The sequence below is a fragment of the Vanellus vanellus genome (assembly GCF_965231255.1).
Source record: "Vanellus vanellus genome assembly, chromosome: 10".
Lineage (NCBI taxonomy): Eukaryota > Metazoa > Chordata > Aves > Charadriiformes > Charadriidae > Vanellus > Vanellus vanellus.
In genome coordinates, this window is record NC_138915.1 from 23,559,136 (window position 1) to 23,583,241 (window position 24,106).

General features: G+C 49.8%; 1 protein-coding gene across 4 annotated transcripts in view; it reads right to left on the minus strand.

Moving 5' to 3' along the window:
* The window catches only part of PLS3 (plastin 3), a 57,881-nt gene that overhangs the window by 13,655 nt on the left and 20,120 nt on the right, over positions 1 to 24,106 (minus strand). For 2 of the 4 annotated variants that reach the window (XM_082488065.1, XM_082488064.1), the window contains exons 2-3: positions 10,046 to 10,132; positions 1,405 to 1,568 (exon numbers count right to left, since the gene is read on the minus strand). In XM_082488065.1, coding sequence (XP_082344191.1) covers positions 1,405 to 1,568; positions 10,046 to 10,112 — 231 coding nt within the window. In that variant the 5' untranslated portion in view covers positions 10,113 to 10,132. Of the gene's footprint in view, positions 1 to 1,404; positions 1,569 to 10,045; positions 10,133 to 21,819; positions 21,979 to 22,547; positions 22,569 to 24,106 lie in introns of those variants that run through there. The other 2 variants (XM_082488067.1, XM_082488066.1) reach the window with 2 other exon arrangements.

Here is a 24,106-nt window from a genome sequence, read left to right on the forward strand (position 1 = left end):
AGCATCTCCTGACGGCACACAGAGGTTTCGCTCACCCCAGCTATCAGGTAGAGCTGAGCAAAGACTCAAGAGCCCAAAAGTTTTGGGTTTTCTGGTTGGTTGGTTTTAAACAGAAGGATCTTTGATACAGATTTATTTATTTTAAAATTTGCTGGATTAATTACTGGTATGGCGTAGCTTCTTTGAAACTACATGCTTTAATGCTGAGGTACCACTAAGTCAGTTAGCCCCAACCTCAAGTCAGTTCACATCATCCTTTGTACTCCAGCAAAAGTGCTCAGAGGTGGAAATATGGCAACAGTTCTGTTTGTAAAACCCCTTCAACTACCGTAGCTTAGCTATCTGTACGACATTTTGTGTTTACTCGATCATTGGTACCGTTCAAATGTGCCAGAAGAGATCTACTTCTTCCTTCCTAGTGCAAAGTTAGAGTTACGGACCAGCTCAAACCACCAGCTGAAACATGCACCCAAGCATGCAAGTGTTCACGAACTGCAAACAAACTCCAACTTACTAGTTGGCTCCGAACTCAAAAAGTTCAGAGGGTCTGAAAACAATTAAGGAACAGAAGGTAAAAATAAATTAAGAAATATCAAGAAAAATAGTAGGCATAGAAACAGCTCCCTCAATGTAGCGCGCATACTTTTATTACTCTTTTGGCATGCAGTCATCAGAGCATGAAAAGGATGAAGGGATGGATATTGAACCAGTATCTCGGGATAAGTATCGTGCCTTTGTAAAAATAAAAAAAATTAAAAAATTCTGACCTATTTCTACAGAAAAAGGCTGAAGGTTAGACCCACCCTCAAGCTTCTATCTCCTTACTCCTGTTCTTCCCTTTTAAGGCAACAAACGGATTTGAATTTTCCTAGATCAGCATCTAATCTCCAAGTGTGTCTTGAAACGCCCTCTCAAATCTTTAGCAAATACTCGTAGCTCTATTAAATTGAGAAAGGAAATTATACTGCCTCATTGGGAAAAACATTCACCTATGTGCCTGGAAAAACTGAGTCACTTCCAGTCGATACTGTAAGCTTGGAGAACTGGAAGTCTTTTTTCCAGTTGTCACCTCATGTGGAAATGGTCTTTCGGTCTCCAACAAAGTTCTCATATAGGAAAAGCATGTGGATTCTTTTGGGGTTTTTGTTTAAAAACCAACATATTTCCCCTCTGTCCAAACCTAAAGTCTGGCAGTGGCAGCACAAAAGACCTGTAATATGCAGAGATCTGTACAAAGAACGGACTTTTACATGGCAAGTCCTCAAAAGTGATCAGTTTGTAGAAAGCAAACCAGGATTAGGGAAAGCGGCTGAGAAGCCAGGTTCAACCTCTTCTACCCCCTTTTCCTTAGCTTTGTCTAAAAGGGGTCCCCCAGCCTGCTGGAAATTCAGAAGTATCACTTACATAGACGAACTCTTCAAAACTAATCTTCCCATCTTTATTCTTGTCGCTGTCGATCATGAGCTTCTGGATGATCTCTCTCACTTTGTACCCGGGGAGAGGCAGGTTGGCTTCCTTGAAGAGCTCGTGCAACTCATAGTCGCAGATGAACCCGTTGCTATTGAGGTCTGAGGAAGAGAAGGGGCAGGAGAAGGTTTTAGAAAAGTGTCAGTAACCCCAACAGGACCAGACCCAGACAGGGGGGCAGAAACACAGCCCCCACGCTCAGAAGTGCTTTACAGAGAGCAACCTGAGCACCGGGGACATCTACAAGACACGGAGGTAAGGAGGAATCTCCTAGCATGGCCTGTCACAGCATACCTGTTTTGGGGCCACATTGCGCAGATGTGACTGTGTGCTCCCCCCCTTCCCAGGCGCCAACTTGACCTTTATCTCCTGTAACCCTGCCCAAGCGATAACCACCCGTGGTGGTGACAACGGGGGCATCTAATCGTGATGGTGGCATCCGGGGCTCAAAGGTGGTTTTGGGGAGACAGATAACAACACAATAGCCAAGGGCTGACCTGAGCAATGCTGGTACTGTGGTAAATATGCAAATGTGACTATAGGTCAATCATTTTACCTCCATAAATAGTGAACAGCCCAAGAGCCCTTTGAGCTCTCCTGCACAGCGGCGGGATCTCCCCTTGAGAAGCGATGCCCTCAAGGTTACTTCTTGAGATTCAGACACTCCTTGCCACAACAGACCCTCAGTAAGTGACTAATAGCACGCTAAACTTTGAAATCTTAGCTAAGTGATACAAAAGTTTGACTGCGCTTATATAATCCTTTAGACATAAACCGTAGACCAAGTCCGGAACTAGGAGTGGATCCAGCTGCACCCAAACTCCTCTCTGAGAAGGAGTTTGGAAAGCAAGGGCATCCTTTCTGAACCTCCACTCTACGGGAGGGTCTCCCTGGCAGCTCTGTCTGACCCTGTCCTCTATGCAGTAAATAACCAAGTGTACGTTGCCACCGAATCTTGTTAAAACACTGATGCATTTACTATCAAGCTTTGTTAAATCCCTGCTTTATATCAACAGATGTATCAAGCTTCTCTCTGTGAGTAAAGTGCATCACTCCATCTGCAACAGTGGAGCATTCATCTTTGCTGAAAGCAAGATCCATGCAGGACATGGCCACACAGCAGGGTGCTCACACCAAAAATACCAAGCCCAAGTAGTACACTATGGAACATACACCACCATTGGGAACCAAAGGTATGCGGTAAATACAGAAGGCGCATCCTCAGAGAGAGTCCCAGCACAAGCCATGAGATCCCTCTGGCTTTGGGCAACAGCAGCTTCAAAGCAGAGCCGACTGGGATGGCTCTCGGCACACATGACCGAGCCCGGTGTAAAAGTTTCTAAACAGAGCATCTGCATTTTCATAAATGATCTCCAGAGCATTTCTTTTTACATCTAACTGCAGCTGGCTTTGCCTGTTAAAAATAGACGGTAATGAAACACAGCACTTCTTACTTTCTGAACTGAAAACCCTAAGTCAGCTCTGCATTTACAATTTTTTTTAATCACACTGATAATGATGTTACCCATTTATCGCTGACAGAAGATTGCAGCCAGATATTTTAATGCTGCCCAAGAATGCTCTGCAAGGACATTTGCTCTGGCAGTCAACCACTAAGCCACAGCAGCCCTCCACGCTTAGTGAGATGCTATTGCCTACTAGATTTGGAAAGAAAGGAAACAAGAACCTAGTATGAATCCGGAGCTTTTCACATCAACAGATGCCAACCCCTTTGAGGACATCGTCACATCTATTGACTGCACAGGGCAAATCCAGCAGCCATAATCTGTCTTCAGGTGAGTGAGGTTTTGCTGCCGCCATGGACAGGCAGAGCTTGGGCATCTCCTTCCCCAGACTAACCAGGGATGAGCAGACAGCGTGGCTCACTGCGCGGCTGGTACCCAGGCTTCAGCAGAGTCGGGTCCACGAGCACTTGAAGTAGTGGATGGCCCGGATTCACATCCCAAGACATAAGCGTGACCCTCCAGCACGTTTGGAGAGACAGGGATTCTGGGCATGTTGTGCTCTTGCTGACTCAGTAATGATGTTAAGATCCCTTTGCCGTAGGCAAGTGGTACAGACAGCCCGGGGAAGTCAATTCAGTGCCTGAGCTGCCACCTCCTGCCCAGGGCTGGGGCCATGGGGAGATACAACCCCGGATTGCTGCTGCTGGTGGGAATCACCTGGATGGGCTGAGGAGGTGGAGATTTGGCAGTCTCCTACGATTGCCGTTCAACCACAGGCTCTGCAAAGGCCTGTACTGAACACATCCGCCGAGCCCGTAAAGGCTAAACAAGAGCAGTCTCGGCATTCAAGCGGCTGTGTTACCTTCTCCTCCACCTCCAGAGCTCCTGATGCTGCGACGGTGCATAGCCGAGCGCGGCTCTACCGCCGGCTGCCAAAACCACACCGAGCTGCAAGGCACACGGCCCTGCTTTGCCCATATCCCCCCCACCGGAGGATTTTTCTGCTATTTATGAGGCAGCAGCCTCTCCCTAAGGCCGCCGAGTTAAATTCCACTCAAGGAACAGCTTCTGCTGCCCAAACAGCCCAGCAGCCCCGCAGGCTGCTGCCGGTTCCCCAGGCTGTGCCGTGGGAGCGCTGCACCAGCTCCACTATTTGCTTTTGTTCCAAGAGGGAATCCCACACCACAGCCACTGGAGTCAGTATTTATGCTTAAAGGGAGATACTGTCAAGAATAAAAGAAAACAATCAGGATAGCTCTAAAGTCTGTGGTTTTTTAGCAAATTTTGAAAGTCAATTTCCTTTTAATGAGGTGTCAGTTGTGGTTTTTAGGTTTTATTTCACAGCAAGCAGCATGTCCTCACCACAACCCCCACCTGCCTCGTTTTCCAGATCCATATGGGATGTAAAAATTCTTTTTATAAGTTAGCAAGAAAGTGAAATTCAAATGTTTAGAGGCAAACATCCAAAGTAACACGGAGCAAACCTGTACTCCCTCCTACACCCCAGTCCCTAAGTCTCAAACTAAAGGGAAGCATCGATTCCAGTAGATTAATAAATACAATAAACTATTTTATGAAATGTCAGGGTTTACAATAATGCTGATGAAATAAAGTGGTTTGGGTCACTGGTAGCAACAGGCTGCTGTCTGGCCTTCAATTTTAGAACTTTATTCCAAAAAAATATAAACTTACAAAGGCAAGCGTTATTAAACAGTCCAGCCTGAGATGTCATCAGCAAACTATTTCCCCTCTAGATAAATCACAGCTTATTCTGTTACAGTTTTCTTATTACTAAATCTAACTCCACAATGTGCGCCCTTTCCCTGCCTCACAGCCAGTGAAGAAAACCAGACAAGAAGGGATTTGCTGATCTCCAGGGCCTATGGACCCGAAAGAAAACCTCTGCTGTCACCCTCGGCGTGCCTACAGCCAACACCCGTCGCTTTAGCCTGTGCCTGGCTGAACCCACCACAACCCTTTGCCACGCTGCCAAATTAAGCAGGTAAATCCAGAGACACCTGCTCATCACTTCTTTCAATCAATCCTCCACCTAAAAAACTAAGTTTTACATCTACCCAAATGTTAGTAGGCAAAGGGCAGAGAAGAGTAAGACTTCAAAGTACATACTGTATCCTTGATGGGACCACGGGTGGGATTTTGATTCAGATTTGGTAAAGGTTTTCCTCTCGACATGTCTAGCTTAAGTTTTCAGAAGTGTTTCTGAACCAGGCTTGCATGTGCCATGCCTGAGCCTGTTCAGAGTGAAAGGGAAAAACATAATATATGGTATTTCACGAGGCAGAAACCTGTTGGGTGACACAGCAGGGAACCAAGCTCCAAAGTCCCCAGCTCTAACAGGCTGGAGAGATGCATGGGTAAAAGGATGCTTAAACCTGGCTAGAGCTCAGTTTTACATACGAAGCCCTGCATGTCTTTTAAAGTTACGATCTAGTTCAAGGAATTAATCCCCAGCCTTGCATTTACATTGGCTTGCTTGCAGAACAGAAACCGTAACTTAAAAACGCTGACTGAAATGCAACGGAGGAGTTAGCCCAGGGCATCGCCTGATTCATCCACACTTGCTCAGCAGACCTCAGTCTCAATCTGAAAGCATCAAACCTGGCTGCAGGGCAGGTATCAGGAATTTGCCACAGTCTGGGGCAACTTCTGCCCATTTTGAGGGTTTCTTTCACCCATGCAAAGCAGCATCTTCCCAGTCCTCCGAGCGTGCCTAGTTCAAAGCAGATTTACCTCTGCTGACTGAAAGAAAAAATAAAAAGTTAGCAGCTCTGCAGCACAAAGAGCCGTCTGAAATGCACACTCACAGTGAGCACATGCGGCCAGGGAGCGCGGCACCAGGAAAGATGCTGCCTGTCAGGAGGAGGTGCTCACCAGAGGCTCCCAGCACCTGCACTGGGCTCAGACAGACAGCGCAACAAGAGCAAAGGACACACTGTAGAGTAACGCACCATATCTCACTCCAAAGCCACTCTGAGGGTGGTGAGGCACTGGAACAAATTGCCCTGGGAAGTTGTGGCTGCCCCATCCCTGGAGGTGTTCAAGGCACTTGGAGCAACCTGGGCTGGTGGGAGGTGAGCCTGCCCAGGGCAGGGGGGTCGGGACGAGATGGTCTTTAAGGTCCCTTCCAACCTAAACCATTCTATGAAAACCCCTGGGTCTCAGGATGTAAGTTCTTCTAACTCTTAACAACATCCCAAACACCCACCTGTAAGAGTTACTCTTCCATAGCGTCCTGGGAAAAAAAATTAATCACAGATTTACTTTATCGCTTAAAAGGGCATCTATGTTCCAGGCACTCTGGGAATGGGATTTATGAGCAAGACCAGTCTGTTGGTTCAACTGCAAGACCCCACATCAAGTTACTGGTTTTGCAGTAAAGACGCTCTCATTTCAAGTTTTAGCTTCTTGGCCCAGGAAGGACAGATTTCAGCATTAAAGCCCGGTGGATGTGCTAGCCCGTGGTTTTGGCTTGGCAGCAGAGTCGAGTAATTTTAACTAGTGATGGACTAAGTGGTGGAACATGGACCTATTCTGCTCTTAACATGTCAAAAAGCCTTTAGCCCTGTAAACATGACAAATAGCACTGAGGCCCCTATCCCACAGGGCAGCTGCTTCTCTTCCCGCTGTCTCTGTTCCCCTCTGGCATCACAGTCAAATGTACAAAGTAGCAGCATTAAAAAAAAAAAAATAAAACCAACAAAAAAAGCAGTCACCTTCGCAGCACCAGCAAGTTCCATAATCATTTCCAGCATTACTGTAGACCCACCATATGGTGCCTTGCTGGATGTCCTGCAACAGGGCCAGACTTCAGACAGAAGGTGGTCTGAAGTCCCTCTCTAACAAAATCCAAAATGGTATTCAGCAGCCAAAGAGACTGTCAAAATAGAAGCTATCCCAAATGAAATCCTTCGGCGTACGGCCCAGAATTACTAATGGAAGAAAGCGAAATTGTTTTAACAGACAAACTACAGCCTGGATTCATTATAATCTGCCTGATGGAAAGGAAACTACAGCACGTCTGAAGTTTCCTATTTCTACTGAAAGATGCATGCCCGCCAGCACGCTCAGCCCCGGAAAGGTCACTGCAGCGATGTACGGCACCATCTTCTGCCCATACGCAGGTGGCGCAGCAAAGCCACGATAAACAAAACCCAAAAGCTGCTTCAAGCTCTGGCTCAGCTTCCTCCAGACAAGTACTTAAAATAGCTTAAATAACAGGATGCAAGAGGGGAAAGTAACCCACACGTTTCCTTTTAAGGATATATGCTCGGCAGGACACACTCGAGCAGGATCACAGACCCCTATTTGCCTTAAGCTAACATTTCGGAGCATTGTTTTCCCACCTTGCAGCAGCGAACAAAGTGTTCAGCTGGGTTACGATTTTTCAGTACTTCGTGTTTCCAGAAAAGATGCTTATCTCCACTATCAGAAGCAAGGAGAGGAAGACAAGTAAACAGAGCAAGTTTGCAGATTTTGTTCTGCCTTGCCTCCCCTATGAAATGGCACTGTTTGGCCAAGGACGTACACATTCCACAGAATAAATTCAGAGATCAGCTGAGATTGGGAACAAGCTGCTCATCTCCCACTAACCTGCGGGTCAGTGAAAGCCTAGACCGTTCTCATGCCCCACTTCATTACTTTTGTCAGATGTTAAAATGCTTTTTTCCCCCCGCTGCTGTTTACCAATACAAATACCTGATTGTAAGATGCTGGGAGCTGCTTGTCTGAGCTGCAGCAGACTGTGGTGCTAACCTTAAACCATGGTTTCTCCCCCGTGGACTGCTTCTAGTCCTAGTCCTAGTCTAGGACTGCAGGCAGTCTGTGGGCCTCTCGCCTTTTGCTGGCTGGCAGAGACCAGCACCCCAGCTGGGTGGGATAGAGGGGATGCCTTCCATACCACTTGAAGGTAAGTGGTGACAGAGTACGTAGTAACACACCTCACTGCCTTCCAGCATCACCAGATATCTCTATCCGGTTCAGCTGCATACAGAAAAGCTGGTCAATCACACACCTTTAAAGTCCCATCAACCTACGCATCCAGAGCAGCACCTTGCCCCGTGCTAGAGTTAAAGCAGGTCTCCAGGAAGCCCATGCAGGCGCACATTGGACCAGGACACGTCTTGGTGAGCATAAACCACCCCGTGAGACACTTCCTCTTCCCCACCTCTACTTTACAACATCCTAGAAGCCACCAGCTGAGCTTTGCTACAACCACGCTTCCCAGCTGCTTTCCAAGCCTTCCAGGTAGCTGGGAGATGACAGAAAGGCTTCGTTTTAAATATCAAACCTGGTCCAACTTTTCTTTGCGTTCACTAGAGGCGGCATTAGGAGTTTCCAAGTGAAAGTCAGCCACCCAGTTAGCGACCAGTTCTATATCCCAGGGCAAATATGGCTCCTTTAGGCAAGAATAAAAGGAATAAGAGCATTAATGACACTCCTGACAGGTATAGCCCACAGCAGTGCTTGCAGGCTGTGCCATGCCTAAAGCACACAAAACAGAAGGCAGCTGAAAGGGATGAGCAGATCCCATCTCACTTGTGGGTATGTCCAGGCTAATTATTACATTTCTCAATAATACCTAAGTTTTGACACTGCTTTTATAATATGAAACCAAACAGGACGCACCTCCTGAGCAGGATGAGCTGGTTTCCTAAAACAAACCAGCATTTGACTTGGCTTTCTCCGTGTTTCCAGTGGAAAGCCAGCCAGCCAACCCAATCTCGATAATTTTCCCCCACACTAATGACAAAAAGCCACCGCATTCCTGCCAGGTTAATCGTTTTAAGTTTATCCAAGGGCAGAACGGACTGCCTGCATCCCAGCCTTATTAAGGTTTGCACTCAGAGGCACGTCTGGCAGAGAGAAGCACGATGGTCACTTGTCTCCCTCTGCGGCAGCTCGCTTTCTCCTGCTGGAAAAGTCTCGGGAAGAGCGAGACAGGAGAGGGAACTGCTTGAAATGCATCTTGCTTCAAGTGCCAACAGGGAATACTGCTCCACGAGAATCAGTTGTCTTTGAAATTCATATTTCTCTCTGCCGACTGCAAATTTAGAGCAAGCGAGAGTTTTAAGAGCCGCCCTGCTCTAAAAGGGCAGCTTACCCAACACAGATGTGAGGCAACTACCAATTTGTATTTATAACCAGTGCTCAAGCCATGCCGATGTCCAGTTAGGAAAAGGAAGCACTGGCTCTGGTCACTTGTGCAACTCATCCCCGGCCAGTGCCAGTCCGGGCTGTGGCTCCCAGCTGCATCCGCTGCCCTGCCCACACTGCTGCGGTCCAGCTCCCGTCCCACCCCTCCCTGGCATTTCGCTGATCCTCCAGTAAGCCCTATCAGGAAACTAAACTAGCAGAAAACAAATTTTCTCCATGATGTCACTTTTCTGCCCGTTTCAGCTTCCCAAAGCAGCCTGCCAGAGGTTTCCGCAAGGGGGAAAGCTGGAAGGCAGGCGGAGTAGCTTGGGCTCCTCAAGCCCTTGAGCATGGCAGGCTGTTAGGGAGGTGAGAACCGGAGAAAAAATAGAGCCACCAGAGGGCAATGCACATGCACCGCAGCCGCAAACCATTATATTATCACCACAAGTTGCTCCATAATGGCCAGGTAAACAGATACTAATTAGGTTTTGCCCCCAAGCTCACCCAACGCAGTGCCTCAAATGCACCCACACAAACCAGAAATGTAGCACCTACGTTTACCATCTGCACAGCTCAGCCAATCTGCCAAACCCACCGTCATCAGAAGCGAGAACCCTGCAAGCCCTGAAGTGTTGCCTGGGCCAAAGTAATGCAATACCTGTTTGGATATTTCTTCTGCCACCAGGAACCACAAAGCCCACCCTGGAGCAACAGGGCAAGGCTGTCTGCCAGGGCTCACCAGCAGCCAGACTGCCCACATCCCTTCCTTTGTGCTCCTTGGCTAGAAGTGACAAGCCAGAAGCAACAAGGCTGCCAAGGGACTCCTTGACGCGGAGAAGATCACGAGAGCAGCAGACTGCCCGCGTCCTGCTGGCACCACTGCTCGCAGGGGTGGGAGAAATCCGTTTCAAACGTACAGCAGGCAGGAGCAAGGTGCCCTCCTCACTGTGACTTACCAACTTTGGCAAAGGCCTCCTTGAGTTCCTCCAGCTCATCTTTGGAGATTTGCATGGTGTTGGCCATCTCATGAATTTAGGGAGTACCTAAAGAGAGAAAAAGGACACCGTGTGAAACCAGGCTGCATTCAAAAGCATGCAGTATAGCATGTATGCAGAACAGCAGTATAGCAACAATCAGTACCAGGGTCATTACAGCTCTTGAAGCCATGTTTATCTTTCCACTCAGAAAACAGACGTGTGAAACTCCAAAGATGGGAAACGCACTCCTTAACAAGTCAAAAATCCCACTAGCCTTGTTAATATTTAGCTCTGTATATTTATTTTATAGGCTATGCTGTTCTACACACATTAAGGTACCAGCTACCAGTGTATTCTGCAGGTCAGAAAAGCTCACATCTCCAGGGATTTTCCACAGCTTCAAACAAAATCAGAATCTAGAGTTAAAATATTAATGCAAGAGATACTGAATGCTCTGCCTGCCTGTCTGTCCCCCAAGAGCACACAGCTACCGAACCCAAATCTGAACAGTACCTGAAAGAGGCTTTTTTGCACAAAGTAATATACCCGATATCGTTTGCAAAAAGGAAATAGTCTGCTTTTCTACAGGAAAACCATTTGAATAAACACCTGCCTATTTGCCTAGAGTCAGTCTCTCAATAAACCATGGAAGCAACAGGCTGTTGGCACAGCCACTGCCCCCCTCCGCCCTCCCGAGCACAGCACAGTGGGAACACCACAGGCAAGCGTGGAACAGCGGGCATCTGCCACGCTAAACCCCGAGCACGCAGAAACTCTGCTTGGATCAGATCTGCTTGGTGTTTGAGAAACAGAGAGGATGAAGCATACAGTTCCCACACCCATCTGCTAGAATCCTCCTTTCCAAGCACTGATGAGGTGCCACCCGGCCAGCCTGGACAGGAGGTGTCACCATATGGATGGGAAAAGGCCAGTGACCTGCCCGCATCCCTTTCCCACGACAGTCATGACAGCAGTATCAGATGCCCTGTTGGCACTTTGGCCAATATGACCAAGAGAGACCAGCGATTGATGGAACAATGCAAACTGGGCGATCCCCACGCACCACCAGAAAGGCAGGCACTGATCAGCGCGTTCTAGCACACACTCTAGCTCAGCATCTTTAAAAACGGGGATCTGGGCAGGCTCAGTGCAACTTCAAATGAGATTTGCATCCCAAGATTTTCCAGCTCCCACTTTGTCAGCTACAAACGCTGTAGGTTGAGAAATAAGGGGTTCCTCCTCCGCCTACGGGAACAGACACAGCTGCCTCCTCCTCTGTAAGCACAGGCATGAGGGGTGCGTTTGGGTTCAGAGGCTGTCTGAAGGCAGGATCCTGAACGGGCTGGCTCTCTGCTCAAGCCCCAAGAGGCTCAGTCTCACAAATTCCTACGCTCCGATTAGCAAGCCGCTTTCGTCTGAGGCTCCCGGCTGCCTTCACAAGCACTTGTTACCTTAAGAACCCAGGTTTGCCTGTAGCTGTAAATATTCATTTTCTGTGACACTTCACTCAGCCTGGAAAGAAGGAAGGGGTTGGAGATGCGAGTGATGGATGGGCAGGGGTGGCAGCATGGGAGAGCCGCTCAGGCAGGTGCTAGCAGCAGAGAAATTCAACGAGAAGTTGCATCACGACAGAGACACGGAGAAAAGCACATCGGACCCCACCTCCCAGCATCTGCAGAGCTGCCAGCAGACACCACAAGACGTTTAACAGTCAGTAAAAGCCACCACCAGCATGAGAGCTAACTTCATCATCAACTTCATCATTGGGCTTGTACTGCAAGAATAGGGCAGGGGGAGGAATAGCCGCAAAGCTGCATCAGACTGACGGGGGGGGGGGGAGGGAGCAAAGCACCTTAGGAAGTTTTTTATACTGTTTCACAGATAACACATTAGGCTAGCTGACCAAGGAAACACTGCCATGAAGGTCCTTGGAAGAGCATAGAATGGTTTGGGTTGGAAGGGACCTTAAAGACCATCCAGTCCCACCCCCCTGCCCTGGGCAGGGCCACCTCCCCCCAGCCCAGGTTGCTCCAAGCCCCGTCCAACCTGGCCTTGAACACCTCCAGGGATGGGGCAGCCACAGCTTCTTCCCCCTCGTCCTATCACTCCATGCCCTTGGAAAAAGTCCCTCTCCTGCTTTCTTGTAGGCGCCCTTCAGATACTGGAAGGGGCTCTAAGGTCTCTCTGGAGCCTTCTCTTCTCCAGGCTGAACACCCCCAAATCTCTCAGCCTGTCCTCCCAGCAGAGGGGCTCCAGCCTTCGCATCATCTTTGTGGCCTCCTTTGGACCCGCTCCAACAGGTCCATGTCCTGCTGTTGGTGGCCACAGAGCTGGACGCAATATTCCAGGTGGGTCTCAGGAGAGCAGAGGGGCAGAATCCCCTGCCTCGCCCTGCTGGCCACGCTGCTGGGGATGCAGCCCAGACGCAGGACCGCCGTGTACAGCACTGCCTGTCTTTGCAGGATTCCCAGTCCAGGACCTGCCCCGCTCCCTGCAGCACTTCCCCGGCCGTCCCGCACCCCCTGCCTCAGTGCCACCAACCCCCAGCTGGTTTCCAGGGGATAAAGGAGTTGCTCAGCAAGAAAGTCAGCTCTGAGCAAGCTTGGTGCATGCTACGAAAGATGGATTTCACAACTAGCAGAAACACCTGGGGAACACTATGGGGAACAGCCCATTTTGGCGGCGCAGGCAGGCAGGCGGCACGAGCTGCCAGACGGGAGAGGCCAAGCTAGAGACTAACGATTCAGCCAACCCTCCTTCACAAGGTCTGCCTTCTTCCCAATCCTTGTCTGCACCAATTCATTTTCAAACTAGGATTTCCCTTAAAAAGGGATCTCCAAGAGCATCATTATCTAACCGCTTCATTGGAATTTAATTTGCTGCTATCTCCAACCTCTTTAACAGCAGAACAAGCAGCAAACGCCACCGTAAGCCGAGAGCATTTAAAAAAGCTGCTTTGTTTGACTTTTTTCAGGGAAATACCATGCGCTGGATATGCCCTGCAGTTGTTTGTGTGGGTCCTCACCTAAACCAAAAATTTCCCTTCCAGCCCCCTATGCCTTTCAGCTCCATCAGTAAGTCTATAAAACAGGTTTACTTCTCGGTTTTTGTATCACTTCTTCCTCCTCTGTTTCTCTGCTTGAGAGGAAAGAGGGAAAATTTGAACCAACAGATTAAAACACCTGACCTTGTTATAGTTGTCTGGGAAGGGGAAAGTATGTTATGATATAACACAACAGTATAGGAAAAGGTTAGTGGGCCACCCAGTTACAAGTTGGCAGGGACTGTTTAGTTCCCAAAGTAATTTTACAGAGGTTTTTTGCAGTGGAGAGGTACTACACCAACATTGGCACACTGAGCTGGGGGGCAGGGGAGATTTTCAGTTTTTTCTTGTGTGGGTTTTTTTTTTTTTATTGTTTGTTTTTAATAGCTGAGTCTAGGGCATTCAGAATTGTGCTTTTCACTCAGTTGCATTTTTAAACAAGAGGCTTTGTCTTCAGGGACATAATAAGCCCTTTTACGGCCCTGGCATAGGGATCACGCATCAGCTGGCTCACTCGCCGCCTGCAGGGCCACAGCCCCATGCTGCCCATGGCACACTCGCGTCCACCGCAGGCAAAGCCTCTGCCAGGGCACGCCACCACGGACGGAGACAAACCCACCTTTAAAGGCCCACTTTAGACGGAGGGAGAGATAACAAGGCTGGTATTCCAGCCCCACCTGGAGTACTGCATCCAGCTTGGGAGTCCTCAGCACAAGAAGGACATGGACCTGTTGGAGTGGGGCCAGAGGAGGCCCTGGAGATGCTGGGAGGGCTGGAGCCCCTCTGCTGGGAGGACAGGCTGGGAGAGTTGGGGGGTTCAGCCTGGAGAAGAGAAGGCTCTGGGGAGACCTCAGAGCCCCTTCCAGTTCCTAAAGGGGCTCCAGGAGAGCTGGGGAGGGACTCTTGATCAGGGAGGGCAGCCATACAACGAGGGGGAACAGTTTTACACTGAAATGGGGGATTTAAATGAGATATTAGGAAGAAATTCTCTACTGTGAGGGGGGTGAGCCCCTGGCGCAGGGTGCCCTGAGAAGCTGTGGCTGCCCCATCCCTGGAGGTGTTCAAGGCCAGGTTGGACGGGGCTTGGAGCAACCTGGGCTGGGGGGAGGTGGCCCTGCCCAGGGCAGGGGGGTGGGACTGAATGGTCTTTAAGGTCCCTTCCAACCCAAACCATTCTATGGTTCTATGAAAAGAGGAGACAGCAGCGAGCTAGTGATCCCACACTCGTTTTTACACCCTGGTGACACATGGCGCATTGCTCAATGCACACATAAACAGAGTGTATAAGGACGCAACTCCTGCTCCAGATCCCTCTGGTTCCTGCCTTCATCCCTCACCCCACAGAACAAAAGCGCAAGCAGCTCCATAACCAACGGATGCAGAGGACAGCACGGCAGGCAGACAGCGCAGCCCCTTTCTGTCCTCTGGAGACTTCGCTTTGTGCTGCTGCTGTAAGGGCATCCCCGTTTTTCAGATAACAACTGCCTTCCAGAGAGGGGCTGTATAAAGTTTCTGTGCAAACAAGTTTTATAGCTTCAAAACACGCTGCCGTCACTGAGCAGGGGTTAGTTTATTTGCTCTCCAGACAGAACCGCAATACGGGCAGGTCAAATACAGCTGCCCCCGCCCTGTGAGCCAGCTGGGGACAGGCCATGCAGCGGGGACCGTCACCATCACCGCAGGGATAACCCCACTGCCGCCCTCAGCACTTCCAGCACAACTGCCAGACGCTAACCAGTACATTTGGGTGGATTAACTGCTCAGACAGCTACTTAAAAACACTTAAGCCCTGGGAAAACGTCCCCGAGAGGGGAGGCCCAGGGAGCTGCGTCCTGCACAGGGGCCTGGTGGGACATGGCAGGGCAGGGGGAGGAAAGGAGCATCCAGGCATTCGCGCATCGCCTTGAAAGCTGGAGGATTAATTCAACTTTTGAAAGCACATGGCAACCAAATATTTCCTGACAGCCACTTGAACACTTCCAACAGAAACAGAGCTGGAATCTGCTGCTGCTCCAAATGGCAGCTCCGCGCTGGCTGGAAAGCTGAGCCACACCGTCCCTCCCCGACCCACCCTGCTTTAATATCCCTACAACCGACTGATTAACAGCGCCAATTTGTTTACTCAAACGGGCAAAGGCAGAGACACTTTAAAGTGTCAACAAAAAGGTATTAACATGTCCTTTTTCCATACGATAAAAAAAAAAAAAAAAAAAGCACAGGCTAGGCCTAGTCTGGAGCAGTGACTCACCCTGTGTGGATTCCCCTTTCCAGAGGAACCTGTGGTTTTGCTGCTTTTTCATGACAAAGGCTCCAGACATGAGGAGGCACGTCAGTCAGCATTAGCTAATTAAAAATACTTCAAAACCCACGTGTCCGACCACTAACACAGCACGTATCAGTCTTGCTTTAAGAATAACGAGCTGGGCAACCAGGCTCTCAGTGGCCCCGCAGCCCAGGGCAAGTGCCAGAGCCCCGAGGCTTGCAGCACAGGGCAGTGACCAGTGACACCGCGATAATTTGCAGGGAATCCTGATGATTCAGCTGAGGCAGGATCCATCCCCCAGGCTTCCTGTGGCTCACCCCATCCTCCTCTTCCTCCCTGTTTTGCATGGGTCCCGCCACGAGCCGCATCAGAGAACGGGGTGGCCATCCACACTCCCCTCCTTCCCTTGCCCCATTCGCCCCCTCCCCAGCTCCTTTTGCAAGATGTGTGAATCTTGGTCGCCACAAAGTCCTCTCTAGCCCTCTGCTGCAAGGGCCTGAGCCCCACCTCCGCACAGATGCCCCTCCGTGGGGCCAGCAGCATCACGCCCATCCCAGCATGGCTGTGCATGCTCTGGAGCTGCTGGGCCAGCCCAGGGCAGCCACCCTGCTCCGGGCACAGCAGCGAGGCCACCGACTCAGGGGTGAGGGCTGAATGCCTATGTTTTCTGTGTGTCCCTTCCCAGGTGACTGGGATGCTGCAGGGATCTCCTGAAGCTGCAGGAGCCCTCCTCCATGGCCATATGGAAAGGCCTGCAGGCAGGAGAGGACACACATACCCCCCACCCCATCGTCAGGCACACCTGGCACCTCTGCTGGCTCTTTTTTGGTCCCGTCCAAGCAAAGCCTTCAGGGTTTTACAGACAAAATCTCCAAACTTGACAGCAACAGGAGGCCGTGAAAGCTCGCGGTGTGCAGGCTAGGTCTGAGGAGTCCTCCAAGATAAACACACACCGCCGCTTTAGGGGGAGACGGGGTAGTTTAGAGATTGATGGCCTGTAAATGAAAACCTATCATGCACTCCATCCTCTCCTGCTCATAATCAGTTTGTATTTCAAAAATGTTTTGTTCATCAAATTCCTCCAAGGCAGCACCCACTCGTTACGTGTGGTTATTAGCAAACACCAGCCTGCTTGGAAACACATAAACTTATTTGGCAATTACCTCCCAGACAGTCAACAGTCAGAGGCACAGGCTGAAACCAGACCTTCACCACACTTTCGTCTTTCTCCATGGCAATCGGCATGACCCTGATACGAGCAGTGATCAGGAGATGCTGCCCCATCCGCAGAGACTGCACTGCCTTGCCAACAGCGTGACACTGCTACAAACCACTGTCCCCCAGAATTTACTTTGGTGCTGCTCTTTGCACGAAGGCGGTACTCATGCAGGCAGAACACAAAGGTGTTCCCACCGGCTCAGTTAGCTGTCTCCCCTGCCTCGGGAGCAAAGGGGCACCCGAAGCTTTGGGCAGGTATTTCTTTGCAGTGCCAGGCTGGCCGAGTAACTGCATCTCTCATCTGTTGCTCTTCCCCTCAACCAAGCTTTCCTAGCCCCATGCACATCGGGCTCAACACCGATGAAACTACAGCTCGCTCTCAAGGTCTGCAATGATTTAACTATTGACCAGCACTGGGCTGTAATACCTGCAAAGCAATCACCCAAACCCAGCTTTATTCATCCAGCTTTCCTCATCCATGCACAGCACCAAACAACTCACCTCAACAGGCCAAGGACCAACTGCACACAAAGTCAGATTTGATACCAAATTTCTTTAAGCTTGCCTCACTGTTCGACTTGACTGCCTCCCACCTCCCAATTCTCCAGCTTCCTCAAGCTGCTGCCTTTACACACAACACATCCAGTACCCACAGAGTACGTACACACTTTGACTCCCCCATGGTGGCTGCGCACCCCACCAGCGGTAATACAGCCTCTCGCTGCATCGCAGGGAAAGGACACAGCACCGCAGATAGCGATTCCCACTGCACAGGCACCGTACGGCTCATTTCTTCCCAATCCCATATACAGATTGCCTCCTGCCGCTGTTTGGGAAGCATCTCTAAATCAGCAAAAGTCCCATTAGCAGGGTTTGCTTTATATTCTTTCAAAACCCTGAAACTGCCATGCTGGGAAAGACAGGCTCACTGCTACGCCTATTTTCACCCGGGAGCGGACCGTGAAACTTTGCTCCTGTTGTTACACAACTCGCCGCTACTGCGGGGGAAAAAAAAAATCTGTCAAATCCATCAGGAGCAGAGACTTACACTGGAGTTAGTCACTGCGCTTGGCATGCCAGTGGCTCTCTCCAGATTTGGAGGCATGCCTCCATGGGGTATCCACCTCTGGACATGCACTTTCCTCCAGCAGATCCAATGTCTCCTCGCTAGACCTGGGTAGAATGATGCCAGAGATTTTTCTGAGCAGCGTTTGGGTAGATGCCCAGCAGGGATCTGGGCTGCACAGAGGCAGGGTCACTCTAACAGTACGGGAACAACCGCGGCAAAACAGTTTTCCTATACCTTCTGCTTAGACTTTAACCACTGCCCCAACACCCATGGACAGCCCAGACAACCTGATCCTTCACTTCTTGCATGCTGGTCAAAGTGTTTTCCTCTCCCTTCGAGACAGAACCAGATTCACTAGCTTAGATCATCTTAAATCCTTATTAAAAACAACTGCTGACCCATCAGCCAATTCACATGCCTCTGACTCCTCTGCACAGCCAAGGAGGCTTTCTGGGGTACAGCCAGGGCCGGATAACGGTCGGCACGTTCAGCACCCTGGCCTAGAACCAAGCTGTAGCCAGTACCCACAGAAAACCCCAAATCAGCATCAAGCCCACTAATGGCATCAAACAGGAATCAACCCCTTGCTAAAAGCCCAGGAAAGCCATGTCCTTCAGCGCAGCATCCAGAATACTGAAAGCTGGGGAGATGACACAGAAATTTGTAGGGATTTGAGTACACAAATCCCTCTGTCTCTTAGATGCAGAAAACAGAAAGATAGCGAGCAGCTGAGGATGCTCGGCCACGTGATATCCAATCGCCCAAAGGCTGGAGGGGAGCAGAAGTCAGAGTGACACACATGCCTCCACTCCAGCTGCACATGGAAGGGGAAAAAAAAGAAAAGCTTCCCCAGTGCTCAGTGCAGTCCCCCACAACACATCCCCATCCAGCCCTGAAGGACTGTGAGCCAGAGCCACCTCTGATGCTTGTTAAGGGCAATCCCAGAGTAGAGGAGATGGATGCTTGCATACTCTCATGACCCAGCGTTCACTACGAGGAGGTTGAACTGACAGAAAAGTAAAACTGGTTTGGGACTCAAATGGAAGGGAGCAACACAGAAAGCTTCCCACAGCGCCTTTTGGCACACCTCTGGTTTTAGCAGAGCAACTGTTCCAGGATCAGAGCACATTTGAGATCATAACCCACTAGATCGGTTTAACTAACTGCTGAATTTCAGTAGTTCGTTCACATCAGTGGAAACAGAACAGCAATATTCCCCATTAACTAATTAGTACAACATGAAACAGGTGATCCTTTCAAGACCTCTCAGGAAAGGAAGGGCTGAACACTCATCCTGCCTGGAACTTGCAAAAGCAAATAACATTCAGAGATCATTTCAACCTAAGCGCGAGAAGGTAAAACAGAGGGGAGGTGAGGGTCAGATGTCAGCTAATGGACTGAAACTCAGAAGGCTTAATTTCAATTCCTGGCTCAGGCACAGAAAAATCATGCTAGCCTCTCAGAAAACTCTTACGCTGATAGTAATTCTTATTCTTGCGCAGTCCCCCAAATAAAGAGCAACATTAAACACTTCCTTCTGCTTATTCTGTATCTTAACCATAAGTGACTTCAAGAAAGGACCCGCCTCTTACCGCCCATCGCAAAACTGGGCGTAAAGCATCCCTCATTTTATGACAGGATGCTGAGAGCGATGGTGGGAAAGCCAAGGGGCTCCCTGCCTGCATCGGTGAGGAGGGATGAGGATCACAAGGCTGAATCAGTTCATTTCCTTCCCCAGGAGTGACGGGGACCTGCTTGCTCAGACCTGCAGGTTACCCTCAACATGCTTTAACCATGCGTCTCTCCATTTCCCAATATTCAGCCCAAAAGGAGCCCAGGCCCTTACGGGGGTGAGCCGCAGAGCTCAGCCCGTGCCCTGGCCCCCAGCAGCAGGATAAAGCCCTTCACAGACTGAAGGGAGCCCAGACCCACCTCCAGCCCCAGCACCTCCGGCAGCATCTCTGCTCGGTGGGTAAAGCGACCGATATCCTACACACCGTGATAAAGCAAGAAGTGTTATTCAGTCTGTCAAACTTCCCTCCCACCCGGGCGGGGCAAATCAGCCCTAAATTAAGATCACATCGCAGTCACTGCTTATTCAACACCAGCAAACAAGCTCCCACAAGCCAAACACCCAGCGTGATGGTGCCGCTGAGCCCCCGCGAGCTGGACAATAGGGAGTTTCAGCAATTAATTTTGGGAGGGTGGGTTTCATGCAACCTTTAAGAAAGTACCGCGGCAGTCCAGCGATTTTGCAGACCGGTTTATCAGTTTGGAGATAAACAGAGCTGTCCTGAAGTGGCAAGGTCAGGGCTGACATCCCGCCAACCCAGCCCCTGCTGCCCGGGTGATAGACACTGAGAGAAGTGTGTCTATGAATGTTTTCTTAAATAAGAAACAAGCCATACTCTAAGCATTGAATTATGTTTCAAAAGTCTCTTAAAAACCAGGAATTTCAGTAACTGATCTCTCAGTAGAAAGATCTACTGATAAAAGAAGAAAAACCTTTTTCCATCCTTCCCTCGCTGCCCGTAATCTTGTTTAGAATGCACTTGGGAAAAAGGGAAAGAAGTCAAAATAATTTCATTTGGAGCAAGAAAGCAACACTGGTCTGCAATAAATCAGTGTCGCTGCATAGCTGTCCTGGTGGCTTTTGGAAGTAGAGAAAACCCTGTAAATTCAACACTTACTTTCTCCAGAGAAGATGGTACAGATCCTATCTACCCTTAACAAAAGCAGAAACATTAATCTCAAAGATTAATGCGAAATGGCTAGAAGAGCAGGAAGCAGCTGTCTTTGCCTGCCAGGAGGCTGCCACGAGAGTGAAATCCCGTTCCCTATGACAGCAGTGTCTTCCTCATACCTCTCTATAATTTAACTTACTGTGGGGAGGAACGACAAGGAGCAGTCGCCAGTCCAGGATCAGGCAAGCTCTACTCTGTCGCTCTTGGATTTTGGACAAGTATTAATAATCTCTGCAAAGTGCACCCTAATTAGCAGGTTTCGAGGCCAGGCAGGATCTCCAAGATGCATTCAGCACTCCTGGAGCCAAGCACTAACTTCTTGTTGGGTGCCTTCAAGCTCCTTTGCCACCGCCTCCTCCTCCTCCCTCAGTTTAGATGTCACAGTTAGAGAGATGCATGCACTGTAAACAGCAGGCAACCTCATTGCTACTCCAAATTTCAGGAGGGTGTGAGTCCTCCAGTTGTTGAAATCAGTCTTCACGCCCAGATGTTTTGCAGAATAAATGCAGGGTAAGAATAAAATATAACTTAAGCAAAACCTCAGAGCAACACATTCAGTATAAACAAAACCAGGACACGAAGAAGTTACACTAGATGCGTTTTACAGATTTTCAGACATGTTAAAGTCTAACCTTTTCACCACAAGAAAAAAAAAATAAATCAGCATTTCAGTCCAATACTTAAAAGTATTTGGTATACAAGTGTTTTAGCCAGTAGCGACTGCTAAAGCATTTGGAGAGGGTCTACGGTGGTTTCCAGCACCAAGCACAGCCAGCCTTCCCCAGAAAACACAGCAAGCAAGATTAACTCCTCCATTCGGAAACAAACTCCTGCCAAGCTGTGATGCCACACGCCATTCCCACTGGAACAGCAAAGCTCTCCAGGCAAAAGACCCCCAAAGTCAGGTAGCCACCGCAGCCAGCAGCCTACAGCCACTTCCCAAAAGCACTCAGAGCTCCTCACGCTTTCTGCAAGGCAGGCGCTTAAATATTTAACACTTCTACCATGCAAGTTTAAGCAGTTGGGCTCTTTAAAAGCCTGCTGCAGATGGAGAAGGGGAAAGAAGCGTCCCAGACTGAGCTTTCTGGGAAGGCACACCCTCAGTCCTCGCTTGAAAAATTAAATCCCCGGTGATGCAAAGTCAGTCGCAGCACTCGCTGCCGCTCTGTCTGCATGCGCTGCTCAGTCAGGTGCACAGATAAATTCCAAATTTAAGATGCATTAAACCCTGAAACTAATCTTTTAGTTCTGCCCAGAGCTATTTTCCTTTATCTGCTACAGTGTCAGGGATCCCTAAACATTTTGCAGAGAAAATAAAAGCAAGACAAGTCGTTGCAGGGTGACCTGGCATTCACTCAGCCAGCCAGAACCCCAGCAGCACCCAGCAGAGCAAGCGGCAGCAGGAGCCACGCTTACCTCTCCTTCCTCTTCTCCGCCCTTACCTCTCCTCCTCTCTGCCCTTACCTGTTCTCCTCCTCCCCTCTGCCTTTACCTATTCTCCTCCTCCCTTACCTCGTCTCCTCCTCCTCTCCTTCTCTCCTCCTCTCCTCCCTTGCCTCCTCTCCTTCTCTCCTCCCTTGCCTCCTCTCCCTCTCTCCTCCTCCTCCTCTCCTCCCTTGCCTCCTCTCCTTCTCTCCTCCTCCTCCTCTCCTCCCTTGCCTCCTCTCCTTCTCTCCTCCTCCTCCTCTCCTCCCTTGCCTCCTCTCCTTCTCTCCTCCTCCTCCTCTCCTCCCTTGCCTCCTCTCCTCCTCTCCTCCTCCTCCTCTCCTCCCTTGCCTCCTCTCCTCCTCCTCCTCTCCTCCCTTGCCTCCTCTCCCTCTCTCCTCCTCTCCTCCCTTGCCTCCTCTCCCTCTCTCCTCCTCTCCTCCTTTGCCTCCTCTCCCTCTCTCCTCCTCTCCTCCCTTGCCTCCTCTCCCTCTCTCCTCCTCTCCTCCCTTGCCTCCTCTCCCTCTCTCCTCCTCTCCTCCCTTGCCTCCTCTCCCTCTCTCCTCCTCTCCCCCCCTCCCTCTCTCCTCCTTTCCCCCCCTCCCTCTCTCCTCCTCTCCCCCCCTCCCTCTCTCCTCCTCTCCTCCCTTACCTCCTCTTCTCCCTCTCTCCTCCCTTACTTCCCCTCTGCCCTTCCCCCCCCCCCCCCCCGCCCTTACCTCTCCTTCTCTCCTCTCCCGGGGCAGACTCCCGATCCCCGCCGGCAGTCCGCACTCCCCCCCCGTCCCCCGTCCCCCGTCCCCGCCCCGCCGGGGGGAGGGCGCTCCGGAGCGCCACGGAGGGGACGGTCCGGTGGCGGAGAGACGGCTCGGGAGGGCTAAGGGACGGGCACACAGCAACGGGGCGGGGATGGGGGGGACACCCCCCCCCCCCCCCAAGAACTACCTTCTGGGCTTCGATTGCTTGGCACTTGGGAACGGGAAGCAGTAAGAGATAAACCTTTTAGGTAGGAAAACTTTTTTTTTTTTTAGTATTGAAAAAAAAAAACCAAACACAACCAAGACAAAAATAAGAAAAACAAAAAAAAACAACAACAACAAAAACCAAGCAAAAAATAAAATAAAATAAAAAAAACAAACCCCACAAACAAAAAAAAAAAAAAACACCTACAAACAAACCCCCCCCCCCCCCCCCCCCAATTTTAACTTTAATGTTTTACATTAAATGCCTTTTGCACTGCCAGCTGTCGGCTTGTCCAGCCAAACAGCGACACGGAGCTTGTATTTTGTTTTAGGTGCTTATTTTATGGATGTCTTCAAAAGCACCAGAAGCTCACAGACAGAGCGACGAGGGTCTAGACGTATTCAGCCTCAGTCCGCGCTGAGAGAAGATACTGTGTGCTATTTCACCCCACCAAAAAAAAAAAAAAAAAAAAAAAAAAAAAGCGGTCTGAATGGGTGGTAAATACAAGAGTTCAGAGCTGGCCCATACTGTAATATATCGCATTACCTCAACAATTAATCCCTGCCTGCTCTAGAGGAAACACAGACAGACATCTGCTACCAGCCGGGAAGACACAAGCAACAGAAACATCGTGTACTATGTTGCTGCTGATGCAATGCACAGGAGCAGAATCAATCACCAGAAAGGTTAAGTGGGATTTCCAAAATATAATCGCATCGGTCAGAAATTTCGATTCCTGTCAAGTCCATAACGTTTGAGCCCTCCCGTAGCTAAAAGCAAAGGATGTCGCTTACTAATAAACACAATACTTGAATTACCAAAGAATTTGAAGAACCCGTGACTGTTCTAAAAATTAAAAATACTTGACCAATAGGGTCATGGGGTGGTTTTTTTTTTTTTGCTTCTTTTTAAAAATGACATCAGCCAGGAAAGTGAGTCATGGCCTGGTCCCATTTCTTGAGTATCACCTGAAAATTTAGCTTCCAGCTGTAAAGTTTCAAAAGAGGTATAAAAAAACCCCAAACCAACCCAACCCCAAACCCACAACCTGCCAGCTTGCTCAGGATGGTAAATATAATGAAAACCAAAGTAGAGGTTTTTATACCCAGAATTGCAGCTGCAACTTAAAAGGGAAGAAGCTGGCTTGAAAAAGGCTTTTGTGCTCCCCCGAAACCAGGCTGCCTGCGCGGCGGAGGGGGTTTAGGGGACAGCGACCCTGACCTGGCTCTGACGTGCAGCAGCAACCGACTGCGGCATCGCAGCAACCGCTGTGGCATCACATCAACCGGCTGCAGCATCGCTTCAGCCCCCGGTG